The 26,384-nt window shown below is 43.2% G+C and overlaps 1 protein-coding gene across 1 annotated transcript in view; it reads left to right on the top strand.

Moving 5' to 3' along the window:
- Positions 1-26,085, top strand: part of CACNG7 (calcium voltage-gated channel auxiliary subunit gamma 7) — a 70,607-nt gene extending 44,522 nt beyond the window's left edge. Inside the window, exons 4-5 of the mRNA XM_040434706.1 lie at positions 22,887-23,032; positions 25,828-26,085. Of these exons, the coding sequence (XP_040290640.1) occupies positions 22,887-23,032; positions 25,828-26,085 (404 nt within the window). The remainder of the gene's footprint in view (positions 1-22,886; positions 23,033-25,827) is intronic.
- Positions 26,086-26,384: the final 299 nt, after the last annotated feature.

The raw sequence follows: 26,384 nt of genomic DNA, 5'->3' as shown, positions 1-26,384 counted from the left end.
ATGAGTGGAAAAGTGAGTGGGCCAGCAGGCCCGTCTTATTCATCATTTTCCACACCAGTTTTTGACATGGAAAATAGCTTAGAGAGACACTTAATACCAATGTGAAAAACGCTGGTATTAATAAATGAGCCCCAGCGTGTATAAGACAATAGAGAATTTATCATGAGGGTAATATTTGAAGCTTGAGTGTGCATTGGTGCATTTTATGTACTTATGTATGTTGTTTGATAAATCTGTCTCATCCTTAAACCTAACACTTTTGTCTAGAAAAGCTCCTCTAGTTTTTTTTATTCCACCTCCTACTGGAGTGAGATTATGACTTTTTTGTGACTTTTAAAAAAAAAAGTCTCAATGACAATGATAAATCTGGAGGGGAACTGATTAACATAGCTAAACACAACTACTTATCCACCTACATTTCAAAACTGAAATGAGTGGTGTAAGAATGCAAAAAGTTGAAAACATTTTGTGCAAGTGAATAAAAAAAGTCTCAAAAGCAAATAATGTTGCAACTTTTTAAAGCCAGAATTCTGGAGTCAAGGCTTGATAAATCAGGGACAATGTGTATAAATATGCCGATTATATCTGTCTTTATTAGTCTTGAGTGAATCGAAGCATCCAAAGTGGAATTCGATACGAAGTTTAGGAAAGTTTTGATTTGCAACTAATTCGAGTTTCCTCATGCTTCGTGGTAACGGAATGTTTATTCCCTAACATGGCAGCTACACGTGTTACAAAGTCAAAGTAAAAAGCTCAGAAATGCGAGATCATTCACAATGCCGTGCAGACAGCCAATGAGCAGGTAGCCACCCTCTGTGATAGGGACAGTGTATCGAGATAGTAGGAAGAACATAGGGAGTCTGCAGGGACAGCGCAGGAACTGTAATCTGAATCTGAAGGGACCCAAAGGAGACAGTGCAGTTTGCATAAATCTCTGCATAGGGCACAGAGATATCTAATTGAATAGTGTCCTCTTTGCTTAATAGGGGTGAATAAGCTGTCTAATTCTACTGTTTATGGAGTAGAATAAGCTGTCTAATTCTACTCCAATAACAGTAGAATTAGACAGCTTATTCTATTGTTATTCTACTCTAATAACAGTAGAATAACAGTAGATTAAGGCTACTTTCACACTTGCGTTCAGAGCGGATCCGTCTGGGGTCTGCCCAGACGGATCCGCTCATATAATGCAGACTTTGGATCCGTTCAGAACAGCGTTCAGGTGTCCGCTTGCTGAGCAGAGCGGAGGCTGAACGCTGCCAGACTGATGCATTCTGAGCGGATCTGCATCCACTCAGAATGCATTAGTAGCTGGACGGATGCGTTCGGGGCCGATTGTGAGAGCCTTCAAACGGAGCTCACAAGCGGAGCCCCGAACGCTAGTGTGAAAGTAGCCTAAGCTGTCTAATTCTACTGTTATTGGAGGGTCCACCTTGTTTAATAGAAAAGTAATTCTATTATGCATTGATTCTCAAATTGGCATGAATAAGCTATCTAGTTCTACTGTTACTGAGATGTCCATCTTGTTAAATAGATAAACAATTCTATTAGACCTTGATTCTCAAATTGGGGTGAATGACCTGTCTACTTTTATGGTTAGTGGGGTGTTCGCCTTGTTTACTAGATAAATAATTAAATTAGACCTTGATTCTCAAATTCGGGTGAATAACCTGTCTACTTTAACCCCTTCACGCAACATCACGTACATGTACGTGGGGGAATGTGGTGCCTCACCGCATCCCCACGTGCATGTACGTGATCGGCTTTCACTGTTAGCGCAGGGAGCGAAGCGCTGGAGCTTCAGTGAAGCCGGCGTGCTGGGGTTGCTAGGCAACCAGAGAAGCCGGCAGGAGCTGTATTGGAGCTCTGACCCGCCCGCGATCGCTGTGATTGGTCCATTACTGCAGAGGGACCAATCACAGCGCATCGGGGCAGGTAAGGGGGGGTTAGGGAGGGACTATGTGCTTCTCCTTCTCTGATCGCCCCAATTCCTGTCAGGGAAGCGATCAGAGAAGGAGAAAGTGTGAAAATATTCCCCACCTATGACGAGTATACTCGTCATGGCGCACTGCTACTTAGCGCGCCATGATGAGTATACACGTCATGGCATAAACTGTCACCATGTCTGCAGACATGGTGACAGCGCTGAGATCCCGGCTGTCACACACAGCCGGGCACCTTAGGTCAATGCCGAGGGGGGTCCTGTGACCCCCCCATGTCGGCGATCGCTGCAAACCGCAGGTCAATTCAGACCTGCGGTTTGTAGCGCTTTCTGCAGTTTCTGATCCCCGCGGTCCCTGACCGCGGTGATCAGAAACTTTAGTATGCCCAAAATAAAGATGTTTCACCCCCCTGCACCCCTGAATGATGTTATGTGGGCGGGTGGTGCAGGGGGGGTGTCGCAGGCGGTGCGGTAAGGTGCGGGAGGCGGGATCGCGATCCCCCGCCCGCCTCCCCTTCAATGATCGTTGGTGTCTAGTGGGTATACCAGGGTGCCAGCACATTGCTGGCACCCTGGTATAAACGGCTGACATCTGCGATGTCAGCCGTTTAACCCTTTCCATACATCGGTCCGTACGGACCGCTGTATGGAAAAGGTTAACAGCGCAGGGAGCTCCCTCCCTCTCCCATCGGGGGGCTGCTGTGCCTTTGCAGCCCCCCGATGGGAGAGGGAGAGAGCCCCCAGAGAGCCCCCCTCAGCCCTGTACTTACCCTTCCCCGTCTGCGCAGTTCTGACCAGTACTGAGCAGACGGGGAAGGTTCCCATGGCAACAGGACGCCTCTCAGGCATCCTGCTGTCCATGGTGCTGAACAGATCTATGCTAAAAGGCATAGATCTGTTCAGACAAGTGTAAAATACAGTACAGAACAATATATATTGTTCTGTACTGTATTATACAGACATCAGACCCACTGGATCTTCAAGAACCAAGTGGGTCTGGGTCAAAAAAAAAGTGAAAAAAGTAAAGTTTCAAAAAAACACATTTATCACTGAATAAAAATAAAAAAAATAAAATACACTACACATATTAGGTATCGCCGCAACGACCTGATCTATAAAACGGTCATGTTACTTTCCCCGCACGGTGAACGCCATAAAAATAAAAAAATAAAAACTATGAGGAAATTGAAATTTTGCCCACCTTACTTCCCAAAAAAGGTAATAAAAGTGATCAAAAAAGTCGCATGTACGCCAAAAAAGTACCAATCAAACTGTCACCTCATCCCGCAAAAAATGAGCCCTTACATGAGACAATGGCCCAAAAAATAAAAAAAACTATGGGTCTCAGACTATGGAGATACTAAAACATGATTTTTTTTTTGTTTCAAAAATATTATTGTGTAAAACCCTGATAAATTATTAAAAGGTAGACATATTAGGTATTGCCATGTCCGTAAGAACCTGATCTATAAAAATACCACATGACCTAACCCCTCAGGTGAACACTGTAAAAAAAATTAAATAAAAACGGTGTCAAAAAAGCTATTTTTTGTTACCTTACATCACAAAAAGTGTAATAGCAAGCGATCAAAAAGTCATGTGCACCCCAAAATAGTACCAATCTAACCGTCATCTCATCCCGCAAAAATGATACCCAACCTGAGACAATCGCCAAAAAACTGAAAAAACTATGGCTCTCAGACTATGGAGACACTAAAACATGTTTTTTTTTTGTGTCAAAAATGATATTATTGTGTAAAACCTAAATAAATAAAAAAGTATACATATTAGGTATCGTCACGTCCGTAAGAACCTGCTCTATAAAAATAGCACATGATCTAACCTGTCAGATGAACGTTGTAAATAATAAAAAATAAAAACAGTGCCAAAACAGCTATTTTTTGGCACATTTTCCATTTTAATTCATTTTTTCCCATAACAAAGCAAGGGTTAACAGCCAAACAAAACTCAATATTTATTGCCCTGATTCTTTAGTTTATAGAAATGCCCCATATGTGGTCGTAAACTGCTGTATGGCCACACAGCAGGGTGCAGAAGGAAAGGAGCGCCATATGGTTTTTGGAAGGCAGTTTTTGCTGGACTGGTTTTTTGACACCATGTCCCATTTGAAGCCCCCCCGATGCACCCCTAGAGTATAAACTCCAAAAAATGACCCCATTTTGGAAACTACACCCCTCAAGGTATTCAAAACTGATTTTACAAACTTTGTTAACCCTTTAAGTGTTCCACAAGAGTTAATGGCAAATGGAGATGAAATTTCTGAATTTCTATTTTTTGTTACTTTGCCTCACAAAAAAGTGTAATATAGAGCAACCAAAAATCATATGTACCCTAAAATAGTACCAACAAAACTGCCACCTTATCCCGTAGTTTCCAAAATGGGGCCACTTTTTTGGAGTTTCTAACCTAGGGGTGCATCAGGGGGCTTTAAATGGGACATGGTGTCTAAAAACAATCCAGCAAAATCTGCCTTCCAGAAACCATATGGTGTTCCTTTCCTTCTGCGCCCTGCCGTGTGGCCATACAGCAGTTTACGACCACATATGGGGTGTTTCTGTAAACTACAGAATCAGGGCCATAAATAAAGAGTTTTGTTTGGCTGTTAACCCTTGCTTTGTTACTGGAAAAAAAATATTAAAATGGAAAATCTGCCGAAAAAGTGAAATTTTGAAATTTAATCTCTATTTTCCATTTATTCTTGTGGAACACCTAAAGGGTTAACAACGTTTGTAAAATCAGTTTTGAATACCTTGAGGGGTGTAGTTTCTTAGATGGCATCACTTTTATGGAGTTTCTACTCTAGAGGTGCATCAGGGGGGCTTCAAATGGGACATGGTGTCAAAAAAAACAGTCCAGCAAAACCTGCCTTCCAAAAACCGTATGGCATTCCTTTCCTTCTGCGCCCTGCCGTGTGCCCGTACAGCGGTTTACGACCACATATGGGGTGCTTCTGTAAACTACAGAATCAGGGCCATAAATAATGAGTTTTGTTTGGCTGTTAACCCTTGCTTTGTAACTGGAAAAAAAATATTAAAATGGAAAATCTGCCAAAAATGTGAAATTTTGAAATTGTGTCTCTATTTTCCATAAAATCTTGTGCAACACCTAAAGGATTAACAAAGTTTGTAAAATCAGTTTTGAATACCTTGAGGGGTGTAGTTTCTTAGATGGGGTCACATTTATAGAGTTTCTACTCTAGGGGTGCATCAGGGGGGCTTCAAATGGGACATGGTGTAAAAAATAAACAGTCCAGCAAAATTAGCCCTCCAGAAACCAAACGGCGCACCTTTCACTCTACGCCCCGCTGTGTGGCCATACAGTAGTTTACGGCCACATATGGGGTGTTTCTGTGAACATCAGAGTCAGGGCAATAAAGATACAGTCTTGTTTGGCTGTTAACCCTTGCTTTGTTAGTGGAAAAAAATGGGTTAAAATTGAAAATTAGGCAAAAAAATGAAATTCTCAAATTTCATCTCCATTTGCCAATAACTCTTGTGCAACACCTAAAGGGTTAATGACGTATGTAAAATCAGTTTTGAATACCTTGAGGGGTGTAGTTTCTTAGATGGGGTCACTTTTAGGGAGTTTCTACTCTAAGGGTGCATCAGGGGGCTTCAAATGGGACATGGTGTAAATAAACCAGTCCATAAAAATCAGCCTTCCAAAAACCAAACGGCGCACCTTTCACTCTACGCCCCGCTGTGTGGCCGTACAGTAGTTTACGGCCACATATTGGGTGTTTCTGTAAATGGCAGAGTCAGGGCAATAAAGATACAGTCTTGTTTGGCTGTTAACCCTTGCTTTGTTAGTGGAAAAAATGGGTTAAAATTAAAAATTAGACAAAAAAATGAAATTCTCAAATTTTCTCCCCATTTGCCAATAACTCTTGTGCAACACCTAAAGGGTTAACAATGTATGCAAAATCAGTTTTGAATACCTTGAGGGGTGTAGTTTCTTAGATGGGGTCATTTTTGGGTGGTTTCTATTATGTAAGCCTCGCAAAGTGACTTCAGACTGAACTGGTCCCTAAAAATTGAGTTTTTGTAAATTTCGGAAAAATTCCAAGATTTGCTTCTAAACTTCTAAGCCTTATAACATCCCCAAAAAATAAAATATCATTCCCAAAACAATTCAAGCATGAAGTAGACATATGGGGAATGTAAAGTCATCACAATTTTTTGGGGTATTACTATGTATTACAGAAGTAGAGAAACTGAAACTTTGAAATTTGCAAATTTTTCCAAATTTTTGTTAAATTAGGTATTTTTTTGTGCAAAAAAAAATAATTTTTTTGACTTCATTTTACCAGTGTCATGAAGTACAATATGTGACGAAAAAACAATCTCAGAATGGCCTGGATAAGTCAAAGCGTTTTAAAGTTATTAGCACTTAAAGTGACACTGGTCAGATTTCCAAAAAATGGCCTGGTCCTTAAGGTGAAAATGAGCACGGTCCTGAAGGGGTTAACTGTTAGGGGGTGTTAATATTGACAATGAATAAAATATTTTACATATACTATACAGTTAGTGTTACAGTACAGTATGTCCAAAAGATAGTTGCCAAGACCCTCCAAAGGAATGCAAAAATGTTTCTGGAGCCAGCAGAAGTAGCAGCAGAAGAGGGGGGGGTGGGTGGTAGCAGCAGTGCAGCAACAGGCCAGAGCTGCCACTGTCATCCATCGGTCATGTTTCCACAGCCAATCCTGCTGTCCTGGAATGGTTGACTTGGTCTTCAACATCATATCAACTGACATCAGATACTCACAACCAGGACTCAATGGTTTTCTCTGACACCACCCTTAGTTGGCATGGTCCAGGAACAAGCTCTGTGCCCTTACCTGTTCTGAACCAGCCCCCTTCCTTTGCTGCTTCTTTTGCTAGGCAAGAAATGTATGCTGCCGGCTCTGCTCTGCTTTTCAGCAAAGAAGATGTTATTGAGGACAGTCAACAGCTAATGGCCAGCCCAGATTTAGAGAAGAGGTCTGTTGCTCCCTCCTGTAGGCATGCAAGTTGTGATGATAACAGTCATGTGGGAGCAGGTGTTGCCAGTGGTCAGGGATGCAGCCATAAGACTGGTGAGGGTCACATAAGTGACAAGCAGACAGTAGTGGATGGTGATGTAGCCAATTGCATATAGGAGCCAGGGAATAGGGGGCTTACTCTTTATCATCATTATCAGGGGGTTAGGGTAGAATCTTGCCCATGAGACAGGGGCAAGGTGGCAGCATGCAGAAGAGCCAGTGAGGTGCAAGCATGGCCATGAACTAACAGGGTGGCAGCAGTGTGAGATCTGGAGCCAAACATGATTGGGGTAGACCATCTGCTACTCAGGAGCCTACCTGTCCAGAAACAACAGTGCCTGACTTCATAGAAGCTGTGGAAGGATATCTGCATGGAGTGGTGGAGGTGAAATGCCATACTCGCCGATGTGTGAATTTTTCATTAAGTCAGTTGAGGACATTAGCGTGGCCATATGTAGGATCTGTGGCCAGGAGGTGAAGCGTGGCCAGGGTGCAAATATTGTGTCAACACATGTAGCGTCACCATAAAGTGGCCAGAGAAAACCGTGGAGCTAATGTAGTCATACAGCTTAACACATCTCCCAGCAGCCCAAACTTCTTTCTCCAGCAGTCAAGACTCCAACAGTTCAGCAGAAGGGACTTTTCTTCCCATTGTCTACTGATCCTGATGCTCCTCCTAGTCATGCTTTTAGCCAGCAATCGATCACCGAAGCAATTGGAAAAAAACAACATCCAAAAGCGCAGAAGCTGAAAGTGCTCCTGGCCAAGTTGCTGGTACTAAAGTCCCTCCTTTTCCATGTGGTGGACTCTGTACATTTCAGAGAATTGATGGCTTGTGCTGAGCCAAGGTGGAGAGTCCCAAGCCGTCAGTACTTATCTAAAAAAGCTGTACCAGCGCTGCATGCATATATACAGCAAAAGGTAGGCCAGTCCTTGAGTCTGTCAGTGTCTGTACAGTTCATGGCGTGTGGAGCGGTAACTATGGTCAAGGACAATATACTGCATATCCTTTACGGCCCACTGGGTAAATGTGGTTCCCATCCAGGCAAACCAACAACTAGGCCAGGTGATGGCATTGCCATCCGCGTTTTCATGCTGTGATTGCGACACCAATGTCCTCCTCTGCGTCCGCATCTTCCACTTTCTCCTCAGCCTCTTGTAGTCACAGTTCTGAGTGGTCCTCTAGCATACCACCTATGCAGAGCACGGTGGTGTCATGCTGTTCTGCACTTAGCCAGCATGGGTGGACGGAGTAACACGGGGGGGGGGGGGGGGCTTTTATAGTAACATAGTAAGTTTATAAGGCTGAAAAAAAGACATTTCTACATCCAGTTCAGCCTTTCAGGGTACTGTAGTCCATCCATTTTAGTTATTACTTTAGTTGCCCTTCTCTGAACACTCTCCAGCTCTGCTATGTCTGCCTTGTTCATAGGAGCCCAGAACTGTACACAGTACTCCGTGTGTGGTCTGACAAGTGATTTGTAAAGTGGCAGGACTATGTTCTCATCACGGGCATCTATGCCCCTTTTGATGCAACCCATTATCTTATTGGCCTTGGCAGCAGCTGCCTGACGCTAGTTTCTACAGCTTAGTTTGCAGTTCATTAAAATTCCTAGGTTCTTTTCCATGTCAGTGTTACCCAGTGTTTTACCATTTAGTATGTATTGGTGACTTGAATTATTCCTTCCCATGTGCATAACCTTACATTTGTCAGGGTTAAAACTCATCTGCCACTTCTCTGCTCAAGCCTCCAATCTATCCAGATCCCTCTGTAGTAGTATACTGTCCTCTTCCGTGTTGATTACTTTGCACAGTTTAGCATCATCTGCAAAAATGTATATTTTACTGTGTAAGCCTTCTACAAGATCATTAATAAACATATTGAAGAGAAAAGGGCCCAATACTGACCCCTGAGGTACCCCACTAGTGACAGTGACCCAATATGAGTGTGTACCATTAATAACCACCCTCTGTTTTCTATCACTGAGCCAGTTACTTACCTACATACAGACATTTTCCGCCAGTCCAAGCATTCTCATTTTATATACTAACCTTTTATGTGGTACAGTGTCAAATGCTTTGGAGAAGTCCAGATATATGACATCCATTGATTCGCCGTGGTCAAGTCTAGAACTTAGGTCCTCATAGAAACTGCCTATATGCTGATATTGCGTTATTTGCTTATTTTCATTGAGGTACTCCAAGATAGCATCTCTTAGAAAACCTTCAAACAGTTTACCCATGACAGATGTTAAACTTTCCGGACTATAGTTTCTGGGCTCTGTTTTTAGACCCTTTTTGAATATTGGCACCACATTTGCTATGCGCCAATCCTGTGATACACTCCCTGTCAGTATAGAGTCCTTAAATATCAGAAATTAGGGTCTGGCTATGAAATGACTTAATTCTCTTAGGATACGGGGGTGTATGCCATCATGACCCAGCGATTTGTCTATTTAAATTTTTTTAAGACCCCACTGTACTTCTTCCTGGGTCACACAGGACACTTTTAATGGGGAATTTACTTTTACATTCTTCATTTCATATGACAGTTTATTTTCTTCAGTGAATACAGTGTAGAAAAAATATTTAATAGCTTTGCTTTTTCCTCATCACTCTCTGCAACCCCCCGCCCCCCCCCCCCCCCCCCCATTACACTGGAAAGGGCTGATAGCTTCATATTTATACTTTTTAACATGTATATAATTGAAGAACATTTTTGGGTTAGTTTTACTCTCTTTGGCAATTACTCTCAAGGTCTCTAGTTTGGCAGCTTTTATTTGTCTTTTATATATTCTATTTTTTTCCTTATAGTTTTTCAATGCTTCCTTGCTTCCCTCCTGTATTAGTGAATTAAAAGCTTTCTTTTTGTCCTTTATTTCTTTCTTTACATTTTTATTTATCCACATAGTTTTTTTTTCTTGTTCCTTAACCTTTTATTCACATAAGGTATGTATCTCTCACAATTAGATTTTAGGATGCTTTTAAAAATATCCCATTTTGTGGCTGTATTTTAAATTTTGAGGACTTTGTCCCAGTTAGTTAGGACTCTGGCCTCTCTTAGTTGGCTAAATTTTTGTTCCTCCCTGAAGAAACACTCTTTTGAATGACTATTGGAAGGTTATTACTTTATAATCACTATTTCCCAGGTGTCCCCCAACCTGCACATCTGTTGTTCTGTCAGGTCTATTGATTAATACTAAGGACAGTGTGGCTGTCCCTCTAGTCGGGTCCTGAACCAGTTGGGAAAGGTAATTGTCTTTGGTTATTGCCAAGAACCTGTTTCCTTTATGAGATGTACAGGTTTCAGTTTCCCAGTCTGGGTAGTTGAAGTCTCTCATAATAACGACCTCATTATGATTTGCCACCTCATCTATTTAGTTTAGAAGTAGATTTTTTGTGGACTCTGGTATATTAGGTGCTTATAGAGTTGAGTGGACACCTGGATGTTCGGGTTCGACGGGTTAAAAAAAAAGTTCGAGTTCGGGACCAGAACTTGACCCCGAACTCAAACCCCATTGAAGTCAATGGGGACCCGAACTTTTGAGCACTAAAATGGCTGCAAAAATGTCATGGAAAGGGCTAGAGGGCTGCAAATGGCATCAAAATGTGGTGAAGAGCATGGCAAGCGCTCTGCAAAAAAGGGGAAATGACTTTAAATAACCTAAAATACGTACAAATAAAAAATAATAATCTTGATCTAGGAGTACGAGGTCCATATGGAGTAGGAGGTTGAGGAGGCGGTGGATGTGGCGGTGTAGGTGGAAGCGGCCACATCCACCGCCTCCTTTCTATTTTTATTAGGGTACACCCCAAAACATTGGGAAATATAACCTGTGATAACCCCCTCCAGTCGTGCTAAACACACGTTCAGACAATACACTGGCTGCAGGGCAGGCCAGCACCTCCAAGGCGTAAAGGGCAAGCTTAGGCCATGTGCTCAGATTGGAGACCCAGAAGTTAAAGGGGGCAGACCCTTCATTCAGTACGTGTAGGCGTGTGCACACATACTGCTCCACCATGTCGACAATCCAATTGGATATCTTCTCTATCAACTTTCGATGTTCTTTTATGCGCCTACCATGGTGATCATGGGTGGCGGAGAATCAGGGTTCCAGGCCGGAGAGGAAGCCTGAGAAAGGGATATCACATCTTAGGGAGGTCAATGGATGAAATTATATGTAATCAAGCGGAAATGTGGGACAAAGTATTGAAGCATAAGCTTCCAAGTTAAGGAGGGGGCGCGTGGCAATTACCCACTCCCAACTCGGGGAGGTAGTGACGATAAATAACAATACAGGACTCTTAAGATGCCCTGTTATTGGAATGAATAATAAAAAATGATAGGGAATGTCACTGGGGTATTTTGTATTTGGAAACGTTAGCCATGAGAGACCCTGCTGCCGCTTTGTTGACTCTAGATAACTTCTGCCTGATCGCACGTCCCTGTGATGTCCATGATCCATTTGGATATCTTCTCTATAAACTTTCTATGTTCTTTGCTGAGTCTACCATGTTGATCGCAGTTATCGGCGAATCAGGGTTCCATGCTGGAGAGGGAGCATGAGAAAGGGAGACCTCATCCAAGGGAGGTCAATAGCTGCAATGGGATGAAGCGGAAATGTGGGACAAGTTATTAAAGCAGAAGGATCGAATGAAAGGGCCAATTAAAGACGAATTTTCAAAATTTAAGTCCCTGTCACCTATGCAGAGCAGGGGTTTTTCATCGCCAGAAATGGGTTAATGTCACCCACCAATGGAACTAATTATTTTTAAAAATTTCGGTCCCTGTCACCTATGCAGAGCAGGGGTTTATTCACTGCAAAAATTGTAAAATGTCAACCCAAGAATGTGACAGAAAAATTTGTGAAATTTATTTACCTGTCTACTAGGTATAGCAGGGGTCTATCACAGCCAAAAATTGGTGAATTTCACCCAAAAATGTAACAGACACATTAGTGATTTTTTTTTTTTTTACCTGTCTACTAGGTATAGCAGTGGTATATCACACCCAAAAATTGGGGAATTTACCCCCAAAAATTTTACATAAAAATTAGTGAAATGACATAAAATAAAATACAAGAAAAAAAAAAAACTTTATGAGGTGGAGGTCCATATGGAGTAGGAGTTTGAGGAGGCGGTGGACGTAGTGGTGTAGTGGAAGCAGCGGTGGAGGAGGATGAGGTAGCAAACACTGGTTTTTGGTTTAAATTTTTTATTTTTTTATTAGGGTACACTCCAAAAGAGTGTGAAATATCCAAAATACACGAATGAGCAATTGCGCTGTAGTATAACAAAGGCTGGTTAATGCCGGTATACATGTCTATTCTGCACAAGGTACGGACAAGTCCTGTGGGATCCATGCCTGGTTCATTTTAATGAATGTGAGCTCGTCCATATTGGCTGTGGACAGGCGGCTGCGCTTGTCTGTGATAATGACCCCTGCCATGCTAAACACACGTTCAGATAATACACTGGCTGCAGGGCAGGCCAGCACCTCCAAGGCGTAAAGGGCAAGCTCAGGCCATGTGGCCAATTTGGAGACCCAGAAGTTGAAGGGGGCAGACCCGTCATTCAGTACGTGTAGGTGTGTGCACACCTACTGCTCCACCATTTTGGTGAAATGCTGCCTCCTGCTAAGATGTTCTATATCAGCTGGTAGTGCTGGTTGTTGTGGCGTGCTGACAAAGCTTTTCCACATGTCGGCCATGCTAACCCTGCCTTCTGAGGTGCCCCAGCTGTATTGACGACCTCTTCCTCCTCTGCCTTCGCCTTGTGCTTCCACTGTGCCCCTGCTGTCAGGTGGGAATGCCAGCAGCAGCGCGTCTACCAGCGTGCGCTTGTACTCACGCATCTTACGATCACGCTCCAGTGAGGGAATTAAGGACGGAACGTTGTCCTTGTAACGGGGATCCAGCAGCATGGTCACCCAGTAATCAGCACAAGATTGAATGTGGGCAACTCGGCGGTCGTTGCGGAGACACTGCAGCATGTAATCCCTTATGTGTGCCAGGCTGCCCAGAGGCAACGAAAAGCTGTCCTCGGTGGGAGGTGTATCGTCTGTGTCCTCTGTATTCCCCCAGCCACGCACCAGTGATGGCCATGAGCTAGTCATATGAAGCTATATGAAATTATCCCTCTTTCTCCTCCTGTGCCACATCCTCTTCCATCATCGCCAGCAGCGTTTTTTCAAGGAGGCATAGAAGTGGGATAGTAACGCTGAGAACGGCGTTATCGGCACTGCCCATGGAGTACTCAAAACAATGCAACAAGGGACACAGGTCTCGCATGGAGGCCCAGTCATTGGTGCTGAAGTGGTGCTGTTCCGCAGAGCAACTCACCCGTGCGTGCTGCAGCTGAAACTCCACTATCGCCTGCTGCTGCTCGCATTGTCTGTCCAGCATGTGCAAGGTGGAGTTCCACCTTGTGGGCACGTCGCATATGAGGAGGTGAGCGGGAAGGCCGAAGTTATGCTGCAGCGCTGACAGGTGAGCAGCAGCAGGATGAGAACGCTGAAAGCGCGCACAGACGGCCCGCACTTTATGCAGAAGCTCTGACATATCGGCGTCATTTTAAAGGAATCTCTGCACCAGCAAATTCAGCACATGCGCCAGGCAAGGGATGTGCGTCAAACCGGCTAGTCCCAGGGCTGCTACGAGATTTCGCCCATTATTGCACACCACCAGGCCCGGCTTGAGGCTCACTGGCACCAACCACTCATCCACTCATCGGTCTGTTGTTCAAGGCCCATCCAGAGCTCCTGTGTGGTGTGGAGTTTGTCCTCCAAACAGATACGTTTTAAAACTGCCCGCTGTCGTTTACCCCTGGCTGTGCTGAAGTTGGTGGTGAAGGTGTTACGCTGACCGGATGAGGAGCCGGTAGAGAATGAGGAAGCGGAGTAGGAGGAGGAAGCAACAGGAGGCAAACTGAAGCGCCCTGCAATCCTCGGTGGTTGAAGGACATGCGCCAAACTGCTATCCGCCTCAGGCCCAGCCGCCACTGCATTTACCCAGTGTGCTGTTAGGGAGATATAACGTCCCTGACCGTGCTTACTGGTCCACGTATCTGTAGTGAGGTGCACCATGCAACAGATTGCTTTGCGCAGTGCACACTTGATTTTGTCCCCTACTTGGTTGTGCAGGGAAGGGATGGCATGCCTGGAAAAGTAGTGGCGGCTGGGCACGACATACTGTGGGGCAGCCACCACATTAGGCTTTTAAAGCTCTCTGTCTCCACCAGACGGAATGCCAGCATTTTAAAGGCCAGTAATTTTGAAATGCTGGCATTCAGGGCCAGGGATCGTGGGTGGGTAGGGGGGGTACTTCCTCTTTCGCTCCAGTGTTTGTAAGATGGAGAGCTGAACGCTTCCGTGGGACATTGTGGAGATGCTTGGTGACCCAGGTGTTGGTGTTGCTAGCAGATCCTCTGTTTGCGGGGTGGCAGGTGGCACTGTCACTCCAGTGGAGGATGAAGAGGCCGATACTGCAGCAGCAGAGGAAGCAGGAGGAGCCAGAGGCCTTTCTTGGTTTTTGAGGTGTCTACTCCACTGCAGCTCGTGCTTTGCACTTAGATGCCTGGTCATGCAGGTTGTGCTCAGGTTGAGAACGTTTATACCTCGCTTCAGGCTCTGATTGCACAGAGTGCAAACCACTCGTGTCTTGTCGTCAGCACATTGTCTTTAGAACTGCCAGACCAGGGAACTCCTTGGAGCTGGCTTTGGTGTGCTTGGTCCCTTGCTGCGGTGGGCAGTAGCAGGCGTACTGTCGAGGGGATGGCCCCTCCGCTTTTGCACCCTGCTCCCTCTTCTGCTGTGCTGGTGGCCCTGTGCGACCACCACCTCTTCCTCCGAACTACACTGGTCACTCGCATGACCTTGATTACATGTGGGGGTCGAGGACCTCATCGTCCTCCACATCATCTTCCACCCAGTCTTCACCCCTGCCCTCCTTGTCGGTCTGCACACTTTCGAAAGCCCCAGCAGTTGGCACCTGTGTTTCGTCATCATCCGAGACGTGCTGCGATGGTCCTCCCATGTACTCATCTTGAAACATAAGTGGTTGGGCACCAGTGGGGCAGGGCTAGGTGGATGGCCATGGGAAACCCTGCTAACAGAGTCATCAAAAAGCAGAAGATACTGCTGCATGACGTGGGGCTCAGACTGCTTGGCTGATTTGCAAGGGGCTGAGGTCAAAGACTGATGGACATCGGCTGCAGGTGCCAACTCTGATCTTTCAGCAGGAGACTGGGTGGGAGACAATGTGAAGGAACTGGAGGCACTGTCAGCAACCCAGTCTACTATCGCTTGTACTTCTTCTGGCCTCACCATTTGAAGAGCCGCATTAGGAAGGTGTTTCACTTGTGCGTGTAGCTGGCACAGATCGACCACTGCAACAGGAGCTCGACCACCAGCACCACAACCGGGGCCACGTCCCTTATTTGACGCTCTCCTCATATTTCTCAAATTTAGGATCTTGCCCAAAATGGGTGTTTTTTTAATAGAATAGAACAACAGTATCTAACACGTGTATCTCACAATGACAGATGCAGCAAAGGCTGCAAAATTAAGTGTTTTGCCCTATATAGGTGATTTTTTAACAGCAGAATAGAACAACAGTATCTAAAGGGTGAATCTCACAATGACATATGCAGCAAAGGCTGCAAAATTAAGATTTTTGCCCTAAATGTGTGTTTTTTTAATACCAGAATATGACAGCAGTATATAACGCTTGAATTTCACATGTACAGATGCAGACAAGGCCGCAAAATACAGGGAGTGCAGAATTATTAGGCAAATGAGTATTTTGACCACATCATCCTCTTTATGCATGTTGTCTTACTCCAAGCTGTATAGGCTCGAAAGCCTACTACTAATTAAGCATATTAGGTGATGTGCATCTCTGTAATGAGAAGGGTAGTGGTCTAATGACATCAACACCCTATATTAGGTGTGCATAATTATTAGGCAACTTCCTTTCCTTTGGCAAAATGGGTCAAAAGAAGGACTTGACAGGCTCAGAAAAGTCAAAAATAGTGAGATATCTTGCAGAGGGATGCAGCACTCTTAAAATTGCAAAGCTTCTGAAGCGTGATCATCGAACAATCAAGCGTTTTATTCAAAATAGTCAACAGGGTCGCAAGAAGCGTGTGGAAAAACCAAGGCGCAAAATAACTGCCCATGAACTGAGAAAAGTCAAGCGTGCAGCTGCCAAGATGCCACTTGCCACCAGTTTGGCCATATTTCAGAGCTGCAACATCACTGGAGTGCCCAAAAGCACAAGGTGTGCAATACTCAGAGACATGGCCAAGGTAAGAAAGGCTGAAAGATGACCACCACTGAACAAGACACACAAGCTGAAACGTCAAGACTGGGCCAAGAAATATCTCAAGACTGATTTTTCTAAGGTTTTATGGACTGATGAAATGAGAGTGAGTCTTGATGGGCCAGATGGATGGGCCCGTGGCTGGATTGGTAAAGGGCAGAGAGCTCCAGTCCGACTCAGACGCCAGCAAGGTGGAGGTGGAGTACTGGTTTGGGCTGGTATCATCAAAGATGAGCTTGTGGGGCCTTTTCGGGTTGAGGATGGAGTCAAGCTCAACTCCCAGTCCTACTGCCAGTTTCTGGAAGACACCTTCTTCAAGCAGTGGTACAGGAAGAAGTCTGCATCCTTCAAGAAAAACATGATTTTCATGCAGGACAATGCTCCATCACACGCGTCCAAGTACTCCACAGCGTGGCTGGCAAGAAAGGGTATAAAAGAAGAAAATCTAATGACATGGCCTCCTTGTTCACCTGATCTGAACCCTATTGAGAACCTGTGGTCCATCATCAAATGTGAGATTTACAAGGAGGGAAAACAGTACACCTCTCTGAACAGTGTCTGGGAGGCTGTGGTTGCTGCTGCACGCAATGTTGATGGTGAACAGATCAAAACACTGACAGAATCCATGGATGGCAGGCTTTTGAGTGTCCTTGCAAAGAAAGGTGGCTATATTGGTCACTGATTTGTTTTTGTTTTGTTTTTGAATGTCAGAAATGTATATTTGTGAATGTTGAGATGTTATATTGGTTTCACTGGTAAAAATAAATAATTGAAATGGGTATATATTTGTTTTTGTTAAGTTGCCTAATAATTATGCACAGTAATAGTCACCTGCACACACAGATATCCCCCTAAAATAGCTAAAACTAAAAACAAACTAAAAACTACTTCCAAAAATATTCAGCTTTGATATTAATGAGTTTTTTGGGTTCATTGAGAACATGGTTGTTGTTCAATAATAAAATTAATCCTCAAAAATACAACTTGCCTAATAATTCTGCACTCCCTGTAAGTATTTTGTCCTAATGGGTGTTTTTTCAATAGCAGAATAGAATAACAGTATCTAAAGGGTGTATCTCACATGTACAGATGCAGACAAGGCCACAAATTATGATTTTTGCCCAAAATGGGTGTTTTTTTAATACCAGAATATGACAGCATTATATAACGCTTGAATTTCACACTGACAGATGCAGACAAGGCCGCAAATTAAATATTTTGCCCAAAATGGGAGGTTTTTTTTACTAACAGAATATGACAGCAGTATATAACGCTTGAATTTCACATGTACAGATGCAGCAAGGGCTGTAAAATTTAGTATTTTGCCCAAAAAAGGTGTTTTTTAAAACCCAGAAAATTATAGCTGTATTTCTAGCTTAAATTGCACACTGACTAAGGCTGCAAAGGCACCAGAATTAGGATATTGCCTAAAATGGGTGTGTTTTTTTTTACCCAAATAATTATTGCAGTATTTAAAGTTTGGATTTCAATGTCAAAAAAGCACATATGCTGTGCTGGTGCACTGAGCTTGCATAAAATGGCTGCTGCCGCCCACCTAACTAACAGATTGATAAAAGTTATTTTTCTCTGTCACTGGGCTCAGGGCAGGGTAAAATGATTGTGCACTGCACCCACACAACTAAATCTATGTAGATCGCTGAGTTCAATTTCAGTTCTGATTCAAGTTTCTTTCCTATTCTCTCCCTCACAGCAGCAGCATCCTCTCCCTACACTAGTAACAGCAGAGTGACGTGCAGCGCTGCGTGACTCCAGCTTATATAGAGGCTGGGTCACATGCTGCACTGGCCAATCACAGCCATGCACAGAGTTAAACGCTTGTTGATTGGCTGCTCTGCAGCCTTTCAAAAAGCGCCAAGAAATCACCGAACACCGAACCCGAACTTTTACTGAAATGTTCGGGTTCGAGTCCGGGGTCCAAAAATCCTAAAGTTCGGTACGAACCCGAACATTACAGTTCAGGTTCGCTCAACCCTAGTGGCTTATAATAAACTCCTATTAGTATTTTATTATAGTTTTTTCCTCCATGAATTTCTACCCACAGTGACTCCATATGTTCAAGTCCCTCATTTATATCCTTCCGGAGTGTGGGAGTGTGGGCTTTAGATATGACTTTACATAAAGCCAAACCCCTCCCCCTCTCCAGTTTTGACGATTGTTAACCACCTAGTCATAGCTATTATCCAGCCATGTCTCAGTTCACCGGTTTTATTAGTCAGGCATCTGGCATTAGTATACATATAATTGAGAAGTTCATGTATATTTTTTACCCTACACCTTTCCTTATGAACTGTTCTAGTCTCTCCTTCCATTCCTCCCCCAGTCCCATTACCTCGCCCCTAGTCCCCTGCTTACTGGAGCTGACATTCCCTTGACTGGCAGAGAAAGTATCCGGCTGCATCAGTGCTCTCCCTGAACTGACATCCCCTCATCTACCAACCTTCCAAACCTGTTGGGGTGTGTCAGATCAGGGCTAGACTCCCTGGCACTCTTCCCTCTACCCCGCTTTCTAACTGTTACCCAGCTAGCTACCTCACTTTCCTGAGTCTCCATGCTACCACCCTCCTCCACATCTGTCCCATAGAGTGCCTGCTCAGTGAGCAACAAACTCTGTTCCAAATTGCCAACGCTTCTCATTGTTGAAACTCGCCCGGTTAGATACACAATGTGAGATTCCAAACGGGCAATTTGCTCACATTTTGAACAAAGATATGCACCCTCAAACAGTTGTTCCAGGACTGCATACATTAGACAAGATGTGCACTGGACTGCACTGTCAATAATGGAACACATACTAAATGGGGATTATGCAATTTTTCACAATAAAAGAGAATAAATATGATACAGTGCAGTGATAAGAAACTGATTTACTGTAGTCCACTCCTAAAGCCCCTGAATCTCAAGTCACGTAATCTAAAGTCGCTCACTTAATACAAACACACACTTGAAATCAAACACCCGAACACTTGCAAACTTGCGTTGTTTGCCTGCTTGTATAAGTGCAGCTCCTAAACAGCTTCAAACCAGACTGCTTTTTTCCTCTAGATTCAAAGGACTGAGCTGCCCTCAAGACTGGCTATTCAACTTCTCCTAATTTGATAGCCACACCCTAATTACTCACCTGTGCAACACCCTGGAGAAGGAAGAGAACAACAACAAAAAAGGAATCACAGTATACTCTCAGCTGCTATGCAATAAACCTGGCAGCAAAAGAAAGTCACAGTGTAAAACTATACTACACTGCTCTGACTTGGTATAGACTTGGTATAGACTTGGTATAGACTTGGTATAGAGTCCAATAAAGTCAGACATAGCCATTCAGCAATGCAAAAAATTATTTAGCTCTCACAGATACTCCCTCACGTAATCTAAAGTCACACACTTAATACAAATCAAACACGCAAACTTTCACAAACTCACATTGTTTGCATGCTTGTATAAGTGCAGCTTGTATAAGTGAAGCTCCCAAACAGCTTCAAACCAGACAGATATTTTACCTCTGGATTCAAAGGGATGCATTTATGCATCCTTCATCAAGAAATCAAATCCAGGCTGTCCCATTGCCAACTGAAAATCGGATCCCTGGTTACCGAAAAATTGAAGAACATTCTGTTGCCGCTGCGTCAAGCAGAGCAGACCCATGCGCCCTGCATGGTGCATGTCTCTAATCTGGTTGTATCCCCGTTGCTGATGTCTTTCACCCAACTGCAAAACGTCATAAAAATGACCAGGAAACTGTGCATTCACGTCAGCCACTCTTACCGTGCAAAACACGCCCTCCTTGAGCAAAGGCATAATGGTGTTCCCCAAAAGCGCCTCATATTTGACATTTCCACATGCTAGAACTCCACATGTTGGACCGACTGTATGAGCAGAGGAAGGCCATGAAGGATTACTTGATGATGCAGGCGGACAGGAGTACTCCCATTTGTAACTTCAAAGTTAGCCAGTGGCAGCTTTCGCGTGACACCTGCTGTCTGCTCAGGCCCTTTATTTGTCAGTTGCTAGGACTATGGGATGAATGATGTCATTCCACACCTTCATGTCCTGGAGCAGATGCTGATAAATTTGGCTGGCCAGGAGACAGGAGACATGGCACCTACATCTCATGGCCACCTAAGCCCTGTGGGGGATAAACTAATGGAAGAGGAGGAAGAGGAAGAATTGTAGGTATTAAAGGTGGTTTATCTGCCCAAGCAACAGGAGAGGAACAGGAGGAGAAGGAGCTTGAGGAGCTGGAGGGTGATGAGGAATACCATACAGATGACCTCGACAAACCAGTATGGCTGTATGCAGTGGAGATAGAGACAGGTTATCCCTCTGATTTCCAAATGGCCAGATGCATTCTGAGTTGCATGTTTAGTGACAGACGCATTATCACCATTTGGCAGAGGGGTGACTACTGGCTCCCCACAATGTTAGACTCTCGCTACCAGGACAAAATGGAGGCCTTTTTTACACCTGCTGAGAGGGATGATAAACTCAACTACTATAAAGACATCCTCACAAAGGTCTGACCGTGCTCTCTGTGCTCACACTCCACTGCCATGACTGCTGGAGGAGGGGTGGGGGGCTAGGAGTAGCACCAACTCAATCAGCAACAACTTGAGTCTCTGATGGGCATGTTTCTTCACCTGCCTACTGAAGAAACCACACAGCAGCAGCATGACGTGAAGCAGAACCTGAACTAGCAGGTGGTGGCATACTAGGAGTTCACCCTGTCACCACAGATCCAAGATCCCCTGGACTACTGGTCAGCCAAACTTGAATTGTGGCCGCAACTGGCAGAGTTTGCCCTGGACAAACTTTCCTGCCCAACCACTGGTGTGGAATCTTAGTGGCTGTTTAGCATGGTGGGGGGCATAGTTACTTCAAAGAGAAATCACCTTTCAACACAAAATGTTGAGAAATTAACCTTTATAAAGATTAATCAGGCATGGGTCAGCCAGAATTTCCATAAACCGGTGACTGCAATGTGCTGCCTCACCAGAACATTGTGAAATATGGCCTGTTACTTCTAGCCATGTGCTTCAGCCACAATTCTAATGCTGCCATCTGCCTGATGCCACACACCTGCTGCCTCTGCTGCCATCTTATTCTACTGCCACCATCATGTGCTTTTACTGACAGTACTGTCTCACCTCCCCACTATGTGACTGTGTCACTGTGTTGATTCATCCTGCTATTTCCATGCTCCCCACCACTCTGTCATTGAGCTACTGTGTTGACTCCTCATGCTGTTGCCACGCTCACCACTCTGTGACTGGGCAACTATGTTGACTCCTTATGCTGTTGCCATTCTCACCAGTCTGTTCTGGGGCCATTAGTGTCCCTGTTTGGCCTTGTTGAAGTCACTGTTTATTTTACCTTTTGTTGAATCCGTCAGACGAACCCGAAAAATGAAAAACACAACGGATCCTGTCTTTGGAGCATCCATAAGGCCTCAATCACATGGTCAGTATTTTGCATCAGGATTTAATCTTGATTTGGAAGCCAAAAGTAGGAGTGGGTCCAAAACACAGAAGACATGCAAATATTTCCTTCACATGTCATCTCTGTTTTAGACCCATTCCTGTTTTTGCCTTACAAATACTGATCAATTACTGACCATGTGAAGGGGGATGCTCAATAGACAAGATCTATTTTTTATGGGGGGGGGGGGGGGTTCTTTTGACAAATCAAAGGAAGGGAAAAGTAAACAGTGATGTAAGCACAAAATTACTGCTGACACATGCCCCACCCTGTGACTGGGCCACTACTTGTATCAGTGGCTAACAAAATAGATATATCAATGTATGTGGAAGCAGCAGACAGTGTAAAATGTGGAATCAGTGTCTAACAGAAAAGGTTAACTAGCAATCTATGTGTAAAATGATACAGTTCATTCACTCTATAGTATAATCTTGGGCCACTGCGCGGTTAAGTACTTTATACCTGACGCTAACATTGACCTGTAAGGCAAAATTCACACAAGTTATTTGGTCAGTTAATTGCAGCAGTTACTGTTAATTCCAGTAGTTACTGATAAAGTATCATGAAAAGATCTGCACCTATTCTGTTTTTGACCTACAACTGACCAAATAAGTGTTGAGAACTGAGCCTAATTGTGACGCACATTCATTTTACAGCTAGCAGAAGGGATTTAAAAGCATATTTTTGCACTGCCACAACATGGCTTAAAAGAACCTTTTTTCACCCTCCACTACTTTTTTGCCACTGCCTCCATGTTGTTCGTTTATTCCACTAAACAGTCATTTGGCACAGGTTTTGCAGGGGACTGCTGTATGATACCTGCCTGTCATACTGACACACATTTCACTACCAGAAAGGACTAGCTATCCATATTGCTACAATGCACAGTGATCTCTACCTGCAGGCCGGAATACAGCTGATTTAACGTGCTTCATGACAAATAAATTCGGAATGAAGTGAATTTCTTGAAAAAATTTGGCGAAACATCTGAATCAAATTTTTTAAAAACTTCACTCATCTCTAGTCTTTTTTGTATTGGATTATCAGCAAATGTTTTACTATTACTTATAATTGTGTTGTGATTATATTACAGGCCTTTCCCTTGTGGTAGGTTTGGTGCTTTATATCTCCAGTATCAATGATGAAGTTATGAACAGACCCAGTAGCTCTGAACAGTACTTCCAATACCGATATGGGTGGTCTTTTGCTTTCGCAGCTTCCTCGTTCCTCCTAAAAGAGGTTTGTAATCATTATTTTGTTAATGATAAATGTTTAAAACCAATACAATATTGTATGTATTGAAACAGATAACTGTGCTAAATAGTTTTTGACAATGAGGGCTATCCACATGCAAAGTATAAAACAAAGCTCTGTATATAACAAAACTGCTTTGCATATAATGCACATAATGCGATGTATGATATCACCACGCCGGCCGATGTGATGATGTCATCACGGGCCGAGCAAGATTTTGTGCTGGATCTACAAGCAGGATGGTGGCGGCCAGCTATTCGCAATCAAATGGATGATGGTAAGTATGATTTTACAAAAAATTTTGTTTTGCACTGTAATATTTAGTGTTAAGCGCGAATATTCGAATGGTGAATTTTAATCACAAATATCGCCAATTCGAGAATTTGCGAATATTTCGAATAGTGCTATATATTCGTATTCGCAAATAGTGTTGAATGTTCTAATCGCAAATTTATCGCAAATTTATCGCAAATCTATTACATTGCCGATTTTTCACAATCAAGTAAACAATGACTGGAGATCACAAATTCTCGAATTTGCTAATTTTTGGCGAATATTTGGCCAACAATTTGCAAAATATTGCAAATTCGAATATTGCCTATGCTGCTCATCACTAGTAATATTGTTGTCAGATTCCACCACTCCCTGTCATTTCACTTACTACTTACAAAAAAAGTAATTTGTTATACACCAATTTTAAAATAAAAATTCTGCTAAGCAGCCAAATCGATTTTTCCAAAAGTTTGCTCATCACATAGTTGTGCACATGGAAATTGCCTGTTTGAACACAAAGCCTCTATTGCTGCATACCAAAGAGTGTCAGACTCTTCATATTCCATTGCATGATGCCTCCAGTCTTTAAAGCACTACAATGTGGAGTTGTTCCCTCCTAAAGTGAATTCTTCTAGGGAGAATAATTCCATTGTATGGGATCCAATGAAGCATACCACTTTTATTTCATTGTTGTCCGGCACCATATACGGTATATGCCTCTATATGAAACCAAAGGCATATGGAGCTATATACATATTTCAAATGGAGAAAAACAGAACTGGATCGCACATCCACAAGCTATGCTTTGATCTAATTAACCTCGCTTTTCAGCACAATATTCAGTGTACTGCCTCCTATACTGCATGCTTATGCAAGAGGCATTAGAGTACATTTTGATCAAAAGGCATAAGCCCACTCACCGCATCAAGGTTGCCTCTTTGAGTGGCACCTACTCTAAACTTGCGCTGCGACCTCCAAAATCCGGCGCGGCACTGCGCGGCGACCACCAGCACCACAGCACTTCCCAGCAGACGGCGGGAGTGGGACCCAGCAGCCAAACAGAACCCCTGCTGCCTCGTAATGCCACCCCGGCACTGGGCCCCACCTACCCACCAGCACAGCACCACAGTAACAATGGCCTCCGCGCAGCACCGCACCAAGTGAAAAAAGGCCACCATGCAGTACTGCACCATCTGAACTGTTGCTAAACACAACATGTCCTAAGCTATCAGGAACTCCAAATGAGAGATGGCAGGTCCATTCACAGTCAGCTAATTATATAGAGCTATAGTATGACCTTATAGACATTCTATGGGTGCCACACTATGAATTCATTTAGCTGGAAGGCTGCAAACAGCTGTAATATGGCTGTGCTCATGAAATCTCAAAACAGTAGCGTTAGTGAAATGTATTTGCTCTGCTCCCACAGACTTCAGTCTGAGTCAGAGAAGACATTGCTGCTAATATCAAGCAAAAAATGTTTAGAAAAGGAATCATATACTAGCAATGGGCAGAAAATTAGTACTAGACCTTTAAAGGGAACGTATCATCAGAAAATGATCTGCTGTTTAAATCACTTTATGTTTAACATATTTTTAAATAATTTTAATGATGTTATTTTTAATTTCCTTTTTCACTTTTAATATTTAAACTAAAACAAAAAAATCCTGCAATTTTTGCAATGGCCACTATGTCTAAAAATAGGCGCCACTTCTTGGTTTGTACAGATCACTTTACTGCTGTTAACTCATTCTAATCCTTTCTGTAATTACATAATCTCTATGTATAAATAAGTCAGGATCCACCATTCACAGTAGGTGATTGTCAAACCTTATCTATTCTTTCCTTGTACAATGACCTCTGCACAGGTCACAGATCATGCCTGGAAAACTCTCTCATAGAAGTCAATAGGGTCCCCTCCTGACACTGTGTCTATGGACCATGGGGCTGCCGTAAAGCAATTTTCTTAATGTTTTCTAATTGCTCAGCCAAGATGGCAGCTCCCATAATAATGTCCAAGAAATACAATGAAAAAATCTACAATCAGAAAATGAAAATAGATTAGAAAATAGGAGATGTGTTACTATCTGGTTTTAACTGGCAGATAAAAGTGTTGGTGACACATTTCCTTTAGGTTACTTTCAGGGTAGACCTAATATGAAATGAACTGCATCAACCGAATTCACTAAGGCTTAGTTCACACTTCAATGATTTGGTCAGTGATTTCCATCAGTGATTGGGAGCCAAATCCAGGTACAGGTAAAGAACACAAAACAGGTGCAAATCTGTCCAGTTATATTGTACCTTCACAATCACTGAAGGAAATCACTGATCAAATCAATGAAGGGTGAATTAGGCCTAGTAATGTATCTAGCACAACAGAGCTCTTATCCCTAGTAAGATCAAATACAAAGTGATTTATAATGAATAAGTCTTTTAATTAAACTTAGTACTTTTTTATGTTATGTTTTCAAGTTTACTATTACTGTCATTTTATGTTTTTGAAGGGTGCTGGTGTTATGTCTGTATACTTATTCACAAAACGTTATGCAGAAGAGGAGATGTATCGCCCCCATCCAGCTTTCTACCGTCCTCGTCTCAGCGACTGTTCAGACTATTCAGGTCAGTTTCTACACCCTGAAGTATGGCATCGTGGACGCAGCCCATCAGAAATCTCTAGCGATGTGTCAATCCAGATGACTCAGAACTATCCACCAGCAATCAAGTACCCAGACCACATACACATATCAACGTCACCCTGCTAAAAGCGCCATGAAAGGGAAACTGTTTGGAAGTTCTAAACATCTCTTTGTGATAAAACTTGCCATACAGACATCATAGTTTAACTTTATGGTCTGTTAAACTAGAGACATTATACGTTTAAAATGTGAGCCTTTACTTCTCATTTTGCAGAACTTATGCTCATATACCATTTCATGGATTATTTTATTTTCCTACACAACATCAATCTATAATGTAGCCATATCATATGCTCCAATTTTATACTTTGTGTTCTCGCTTTTATTTAGAAATTTTCTCTCTATCATAATATTTTTCTTTCTTC

The sequence above is a fragment of the Bufo bufo genome, chromosome 1, assembly GCF_905171765.1.
Source record: "Bufo bufo chromosome 1, aBufBuf1.1, whole genome shotgun sequence".
Classification (NCBI taxonomy): domain Eukaryota; kingdom Metazoa; phylum Chordata; class Amphibia; order Anura; family Bufonidae; genus Bufo; species Bufo bufo.
The sequence above is the reverse complement of the archived record's forward strand: the minus strand, read 5'-3'. Positions and strand labels throughout refer to the sequence as shown.